The sequence below is a fragment of the Gopherus evgoodei genome, chromosome 14 (assembly GCF_007399415.2).
Source record: "Gopherus evgoodei ecotype Sinaloan lineage chromosome 14, rGopEvg1_v1.p, whole genome shotgun sequence".
Lineage (NCBI taxonomy): Eukaryota > Metazoa > Chordata > Testudines > Testudinidae > Gopherus > Gopherus evgoodei.
This window is the reverse complement of record NC_044335.1, coordinates 11,981,734-11,990,727: the sequence shown is the minus strand read 5'-3', so window position 1 is coordinate 11,990,727 and position 8,994 is coordinate 11,981,734. Positions and strand designations below refer to the sequence as shown.

The 8,994-nt window shown below is 40.3% G+C and overlaps 1 protein-coding gene across 1 annotated transcript; it reads left to right on the top strand.

Moving 5' to 3' along the window:
• The first annotated feature begins 380 nt into the window (after positions 1 to 380).
• On the top strand, positions 381 to 8,265 carry C14H20orf85 (chromosome 14 C20orf85 homolog). The gene is given in 6 exon segments (XM_030532866.1): positions 381 to 442; positions 2,121 to 2,202; positions 4,152 to 4,250; positions 8,110 to 8,140; positions 8,143 to 8,192; positions 8,194 to 8,265. Coding segments are annotated over 6 exon segments (396 nt in total).
• Positions 8,266 to 8,994: the final 729 nt, after the last annotated feature.

The window sequence follows — 8,994 nt, the reverse complement described above, 5'->3', positions numbered from 1 at the left end:
ATTTGGGAGTGATCAGGATGCTGTGGGGGGTCAGGAGAGGTGCTGATGGGCTGGGTTAGGGTTGGGTGCTGCAGGGGGAGGGAAGATGCTGAGATGTATTGGGGATCATGGCTATGGGTTGGGGTCCTGGGGAAAGGGGAGATCCAAGCAGCAGGCTCTCTGGGGGGCTCGTTACAGGGAAGGGCAGCGGTAGCCTAGGAACCGGGTGCCAGGCCTTATTCACTCTTCCCTGGAACCTGAACATGCTCCGTCTCCTAGCAACACCTGGGGTGGCAAAGGGCAGGGCCAGGCTGGCTCAGTCCCAGGCATCAAGCTGTACCAGAGCCGCCGGAGGGCTCAGCCCAGCTGCTGGGGGGCGCTAGTGGGGGCGGGGGAGAGCCATGGCACAGAAAAGCACCAACCCCACCCAGCAATTCAACTTTGTGGCTCAGGATAAGATTTGGTAAGGTCCCCCCACTCCTCTCGCTCTGACTCGCCCCCCCCGAGTCACTACTGAATCTCCTCCCCCCGTCCCTCTCACTCTGGCTCATGGCCCCCCCTCCTTGGGTTGCTACCCAAAAATCCTCCCCTTATTCCCTTGCTCCAACTCCCCTCACCCCAGGTCACCACCCAGATCTCCTCCCCCAACCCCTTGCTTTGACCCCCCCGGGTCTCTACCCCAATCTCCCCCTCCGCTGCGGTCTCCAACCCCCTCTATTCAACTCCAAAACCCCATTCCCTAAACTTCTCCTCCCCCGTGGCCTCTATACCAGCCTCAATTCTAGACACAACCCCCTCCCCCCAGAAGAACCCCACCGCAACGTGCACACACCCTACCACATGGCTCACCCCATCCCACCTGGCTCCTGGCCCCAATCCTGCAGACACCGTTCTGGTACCCACTCCTCCCCTCCTGCCGCCTCAAACCCAATGCACACCTTTCCCCCTCTCATTCCCATTCCTAGAACCTTATCCTAATGACCTTCCCTATCCCAATCCTCATTTCCTCCCATCACTGATTCCACTCACCTCCCCTAGCTCTCTGGTTTCCTGATAAATACTTATTTATCTAAATAGCATTATATATAGCACTGCCCTTGTTAATATTCTCATCCTTCTCTCTCTATTTTCCCTCGTCTCTGAATATATATGACAGCTTTTGCCTGATAAGTGTTATACCGTGTAAAACTCTTGAAAAGCTTTGATGTCTCTGTGAAATTAGATACCTGTTTTAATTTTAAAAAACCCTAGCAAGTACACTCCTGAACAGAAAAGCTAAGCTGATGAGACATGAATGTGAGGTGGGCTACATATGTGTTTCATTCATCAATACACTCAGCACTCCACAGTCATTGGTATGATTCTTGTTACACCCATTTTTCTCATGTATATGTATGTGATGTGGAATTGGGAAAAATAGCAGACAAAGTCCCTTTTCTTAAGGTAAGAAAAAAAATAGATGAATGATCAACAAGAAGTGTAGTAAATGCAATTCTGAGCAGAGTTATACAATAACAAGTTCCTTTATAATTAAGACCTTTTTGTTTCTTCAAGTTGTTTGGTAGTTTTTAAAGGTCCTCAACAATCACTCAGTGAATAGAATAAATCAACACATTTGTAAATTCTCCAATAATTCTTCATCAAAAAGAGTTTTTGCTTAAAGTCTGAGCAATAGTCAGTTATTTTGGTGTGTGTTCATTAAATTAGTTTATCTGTAGTTCACTCTTAACAGGTATATTTGGTTAATCGAGATATACGAAATATGAAATCAGGTCTGTTCTCACTGACAGGTTCATACAGTCATTTTTTCATGGATTACTGGCCACTACTGTAACAAAATCTACCAGTATTATTGAGTCAGGATTCCCAAATGATTATGTTTTTGAGATTTCATCTGAGCATGAATTCTAAACATGAATCTAATTTAGCAGGGAACATATTCAGTTTTACTTTTCCCTAATAAGAAGATCCTTGGCTGAGACTTCTTGAGCCTTAAATTTTTAATACAGACAGTGGTTTAAGTTGGGGAAACACACCTTCATAATTTAAATTTCTCATCATCCTAAATTGTGTTTTGTGGCTTTTGATTTTTTATTTTAATGATAGCTGGGAAAGTCAAACATAATTTCTGTCTGTTTCAGGAAATACCATGTTGAAGCTGAGCTTGAAGCTGCAAAGAAATGGTCTGTCAAATGGGGATTTTTAACAACACCTTTTGAGGAGGTAAAACTAAATTTGTTGTAGCCTGTCTATGAAATTTACTTGAATAGTATACCCAGAATAGCTAGGTACAACTTTCAGTTAAGATGTCCCAGTTTAGAATCACTATTATTGAAAGCCAAGCTGTAACAGGGTGCACACCGTGCCTCTCTGGTTTAGACCTTCTCCCGCTCTTCTCAGAGACTCAGGGACACTTCAGGCTGGTGCAACACCCATGCTCTTTATATGTGATCAAGTCCCCACCACCAGTTCCAAACTATATACAGGCTTTTTACAACAGTTTAGCCTACCACAGACCTGACTAGCAGCAGACTGGGTGCTGGACCTAACTGGGGCTGGAATGGCAGGACCTGATTAAGGCCTATCTAGCAGCACCCTGCCATACAAGCAAAATGTATTTCTTCAAAGAATCTTGGTCTTCTTTTGCAGACAACATGAACAGGGCTGCCCGGGGGGGGGGCAAGTGGGACAGTTTGCCCCAGGCCCTGCAGGGTCCCGCACAAGAATATAGTATTCTGTAGTATTGCAACTTTTTTCTATGGAAGGGGCCCCCAAAATCATTTTGGCCCAGGCCCCCTGAATCCTCTGGGCGGCCCTGAACATGAATGGAACATATGAGTGTAGATAAGCACTGATAACTTGGAACCCTATTTGTAGGAGTACTAACAAATGGGGTTCTTTTAAGGTGATAGTTCCAGTTTCTTTCAGAATAAAATATGACAAGTTGTACTTTGTAAGTTGCACATATTCTAATATTCCTCTTGATGCACGTCACTCTCAGTAGTGCTGACCGGAACTAAATGCACTGACAGGAGAATATTTCCCCTTTGTTTGTCTATGAGATGCTTTCAAAATGGAAGGAGGGCAAGGATTTAGCTAATTTAACTTTCTGTAAGGAATTTTACCATGTGCTAAAATAATCTGTACTGAAATAGGGTTAATGTTGCCACTGAATTTAATTGCAAACCTCCCACTGGTTTAAATGGGAACAGGTTCATGGCCTGTATATTTAAACATTACAGGATGCAGATTAAATTCAGTAAAATGAGTCACTTAATTGACTATCTGATATGATCTTCTCTGTGAGACTAGTTTCTGCATAATATTTCCTGTATTGAATGTCTTGAAAGAATGATTAAGTGCACCTAAAACAAATTGTAACAAATGTGAACACGAACAGCAATAACAGAAAGGAGCTGCAGCATTGCAAGTTTATATATTATGATCCAATGGTTAGAGCATGGATTGAATGGCAGGGCATGTGGATTCTGTTCCCAACTCTGCCACTGATTTGTGTGACTTTGGACAAGATTCTTAATCTCTCTGGGCCAGATTTTCAAAGGTACTTAGACCCTTGGAGATGCAAATAGGTGCCTAATGGGATTTTCAAAAGTGCCTAAGAAGAATAGGTGCCTAAGTCCTATTGTCCATCTACATCTTTAGGTGCCTATGTACCTTTGAATATCTGGCTCTCTGGGCTTCAGTATCCCTTCTTTACAAATGGTAAATTACACTTGTCCACCTTTGTACAGCACTTGGAGATCTACAGATGAAAAGCACGATATAAGCTTTAACCAATATGTTTAATGCCATATACTACTATTCATTGTATATTACAAATGTATTTGGCACTTTTATTATGAATTTTTAGTTTATCACACAAAACAAATTTGCAGGTGTCTTCGATTCAGTGAAGTCAGGGAGAGTTGAGGGTGCTCAGCAAGATTCAGCCTGTCTCAAATTCAGAATTAAAGCCCTTTCTGAAACTGAAAAGTGCATTAGAACAGCTTCCAAAGCTGTATGATAAATAGTCCTGTATTGGGTGCCAAGAACACAGTGCACAGATACCATAGTGATGAGAATGGTATAGATATCAAATATTAAAATGCTATGGCAACACATTTCTTAGCCTGAAGTGTTAATTTTTGATTAATGTTGATATTCTATTTTAGTTGATAAAAGACGAAAGGAAAGAACCCACTAAGCCTAAGATAGAGCTTCCAGAACATTTACAAATCCGACCTATAACACCAGTGGAAAAATATATTAAGGTTAGATAATAGAGTTAAAAATGGCAATATAGGTTAAATCTGTCTTAAGCAGCCACCCAAGTGCTAAAAGTCAGTCTCTTAGTAGAGGTGGGTCTTCCACTAAAGGTCAGACTAAATTGTATTGGAAACCTCAGGGACACTTTAAAGGGTTCGCTTAAGCCAGGAAATTTCTCTTTAGATGTGGTTGTTACTATGGTTTCACTGTACAACAATCAACTACTATAGTAAAGCACCTCCTCTTTAACCTTCTGTATAACATAAGGTTTATATAGTATCAGATCAGTCATCTAATGTGGCAAGGGGGGGGCGGGGAGTAGCATTTATAAGCAGCTCTATGAAATCCCATCTGCCCTCCATCTCTCAATGATTTCAAGATTTATCAGAACCCATTTTTAAGAGCCATTTTTCAACTTCAACATTGTAAAAACGAATCCCTGCTCTGTCTTTCTTTAAATAAATCATTTTTTCTGGATTTTATTTATTTTAAACCCTCTTAGTGGCACAAATTAGATTTTCTTGCTACTCCTACTGGGCTATATTCTAACTGATGATTCAGCAATTTAGTTTTATAGCATGTCATCGATACTCATATTCCTGAATGCTAGTGCGAGTTGTACACACACCTGCTTCTGACAATGGAACCTGGCACATTGTTTAATTCACAATTGTACAGTGTTTGTACTTCAAGAGGATGTCCCCACCCATGCAACCTTCTGCTCAGTAGCCAAAAGAGCAGCACATAGCCACCAAACAAAGCAAAAATAAAAACACATGAGGAGGGAAAGATTAAAAGGCAGAAGAGAACAGAAGAGAAAATGGGCAGAATAAAATTGGTAGCAATGGTGCCAACCTGTTATGTGAGAAGACTCTGACCCATCCTTTTCAAGGGGGCACCAACAGAAGATATTTGGGAGCTGCTAGGTTAATAGAGAGCAGGATTTACAGAGACCCATGGGGCTTCAAAGGGACTACTTGTGTGATAAGGATAGAAAGCCCCATAAGCCCAATTCTACAAAGACATCCACCCCCATGGACCCTTACTTCACCCCACTGAACTGACCAGAGCTGTGCTGCAGTAAAAGATCGCATGGGCAGATTTCTCTAAGTCAGGGCCTTATATCATCATTTCCTTGGGAGAGCGCTCCTGTTTCATATATCTATAAAGAGCTATGAATACCTGTCTCTATCAGTACTACTACAGAATCTGCTGTAACAGTGCAACAGTGGCTGTAACTAAAAGAAGTGAATTCTTCTTCCTCCTTTGGCCTGGTTATTGTAACCTTTTCCTTATAGCAGTAGATCCATTGATCACTGGTGGTCTGCTGGGAGCTGACTTGTGACATGGTGCTGGCTGTTCTTGTTTCCTGCTGCTGGCTCATATTAAAGAAGCCAACAATGCAGTCAGTTTCTTAATATTTCTCTTCCATGTAAGCAACTAAGTAACTGCTAATTGCCAATGAGCAGGATACACAGTCAGAAACAGGAGGTGAGCTTGGGGGTCATGTGATTGCCAATGGGAGGGGAGGTTAGTCCATGAGACAACATTGCTATTAAGATACGTACCATATTATGGAAGAAAGTAACATTAGAGATCCCCCCTCCTGGTGAAAAAAAATTCTTTTTAAAAGGTTTACAAAAGTAATAAGCCACAAAGCTGTTATCAAAATACCTGAAAATTAAAGAAAAAGTTAGTGCAGAATGTTAGAATTGAAAAAGTGCCACCCTTTCTGCTGTTAGAGCTTCACATTCTTAAATAGTGTTGCAAGTCCAAACATTCAAGTCAGAGCCAAGTCAGTCGAAATATTCAAGTCCTTTTAGGGTATGCCTACACAGCAGCTTGGGAAGCTCAGTTAGAGGCACTCTCACAGGCTCTGCTTGAGCTAGTGTGCAAAACACAACTGTGGCCATAGCAGCATGATTGGCGGGTTGGGCGAGCTGTCTGAGTACATACCTAGATCCTGGATGGGGTTATACCCAGGCAGCTAGCCTGTGCTGCCAGCCATGCCGCTGCGACCATATTGCTTCTTTTAGCATGCTAGCTCAAGCAGAGCTAGTGCACACGCAGCTACCTGAGCTGTGAATTGCACTTCTTAGCTGCAGTGAGGACCTACCTTTAATTTGTGGGCACAATTAATTGCACTTGTGCCTGTCTTGTGCATGCAAACTGTGTATTACAAATTCAGCAGTTGGTCACTCGGCTGCAAGATTAGCATGTGCAGCCGATGGTGTGTGCACAGAAACAGAGGCCGGGGCTTCAGATTTGACCTTTGCCGTATGAATTAACCAAGGAGAAAAAGAATTAGTTTGGGATGGATGCTGCAGTTCATCCTTTTACACGAAGATCCATATTAATGTTTTTTAAACTTGTAATTTGAAATGATCACATTTGCTCTCTCTCATGGCAATGCACAGTAATAACATGTCCGTTCCTTGGTGGATTAGACATGTAATCCCCTTGCCTTCTCGTCCCCTTCTCTTTCCTGCAGAATAGAGGTGGAACATAGTTTTCCCCATTATCCTGCTCAGTGGGTGGCGTTTATGGCAATAGAAAAATCATCTCTTCAAAGGAAGTGCTCCACCTAAATATCAAAAACATTTTTCAGTCTTGGCCAAGGAACAAAGCAAAACAACTCTGGCAAAAGAATAAACTGAAACATTGTTCTCTCACTGTGTATTTCTCTACTGAGTAAGTCCCCAGATGTTAAAGTGGTACAACAGAGAGCACTTCTAATGTGCCTTAGTGGGATGATTCAGCCAAAGTAAGCAGCGCAGTCGGTGATCGGAGAATGCTGGCTTTTGTTTTGTTTCCTTCTTACTGATTAACTTGATGCATAACCATCTTTTATGCTAGAAACAGACTTTAAAGGATAAGTAGTTCTTGATGCAAGAGCCAGCTTGGGCAGTAATAGCTTCAGCGTTTGGCCTGAGAACTATTATTTCTTTGCTATGTTACATCCAATTTGGCACCAAAATGTCTGCTTCCCTTGTTTAGAAATGTTACCTACCCAGAGATTATTTTAATATTTGATAGTTGGGAAACAATTAAAGCATTGGCTTAAATTTTGCTTCTAACAGTGAAAACCAAACAAAGGCTCTAGTAATTTATTAAACAAAGGTAATAAGACACTATAATCTAAAATATATTAAACACTTAAGTCTTTCCTGCCAAATTAAGTTAAAGCTATTTTTCATACTCTTCTTTTTGCTTAAATTGACTTTCAATAGTAGAGAAAACTTGAAAAATCAGATGCATGTTGATAAAAATTGAGGATTGGATGACAAATGGAATGCTTTCTTTTTAACTTCTGATTACCTCTTGTTTATTACCTTTGGAACTAACTTATTTTCTTCCATATACATGATTTAGGCATTGCAATAATTTTTAAGCCTGTTGGTCAAAAAAACAACAAACAAACAAAAAAAATTGCTTAACCAGAACCTCTTAATATTTTCCATTGCTATTAATAATATTTCCAACATAGCTTGCTGTAGAATGGGCCCCCAAAGTATTCTAGATGTTTTTTAATGATGACGTCTGTATTATGGGCTCAGTCCGGTAGGGTGCTAGTCAACACTTGGAGGTCCTTAGCTCCATCAACTTCCATTGACTTCAATAGAAGTTGAAGGTTATTCAGTACTATGCAGGATGGCACAGCATATAATTAGAACTATTTTAAAGAGATAATTCATTTAACTTTGAAGTAGTATTAGCATTCATCAATTTTCATTAAAAAAAAAAGCTATTTGAAAAGAAATTGTCCAGTCCATCAACACGAGAATACAAAAGAGCATATTGCATGGAAGAACAATAGAAATGAACAAGAATATACTTAATTCTATTTATTTGCTCTTATTTCAGGTCTACCCATCTCCTCCAATCCCTAAAACAACTCAGGATTTATTGGCTGGAGATCATCGGTGCCAGGACTGGAACTTGAACGTTTATTATCAGATCAGAAGCTGCAAAGGTGCCTTTCACAAGGATCTCAAGTGGCCTGATGAACCCTCTGATTGACATTAATAAATAATGAATAGGCATATTGAGCTATTTTTTCTTAATCTAAGTTTATATTCACTAGAACAAATGTCAGATTTGCATAAATTGATATTAGAGCATAAATGTTTGTGCATAATGTCAGCAATATATTAGGTGAGAGGTCTATGTGAGAAATGTAGCATGTCAGTTGATACTGTTTTATTGAAGTCTACAGTATACATACTATTAGTGCACATTTTGGAACGTTTTTCCATGAAAGCAGCTCTAATTTAAACACCTTATATTCGGCACTAAGTTTTCCTGTAGCAGAATCTTAGGAAGATTATTTAAGTAGCACCCTTCTAGTTGTCCTGCATTACAACTTATCTATGACTGTTCTGGTGAGTCAGATGTGTAACTAAATTACACATAAATTACTAAATACATTGTATATTGCATTGTGTATGCTTTATAGGTAGTTTGTGTAATGAACACATCTGTGTTATTTAGTGGATCCCTGTTGAGCTGCCTGATCAGTATAAATAGTTCACACAGATTCTATTTATCTGCATGTAAGCAGGTTGCTTTCAAAATCAGTTAGTTTAGTATCAGAACCACTTAGATGAATGATCAAAAAGGTTAGTATCAGAACCACTTAGATGAATGATCAAAAAGGTATCCATATGTACACTGGTGATCATTTAACTATATATAACATTACAATGGCTTCTCAAGCATTTCAATTGGAGTACTATAATTATATTAAAA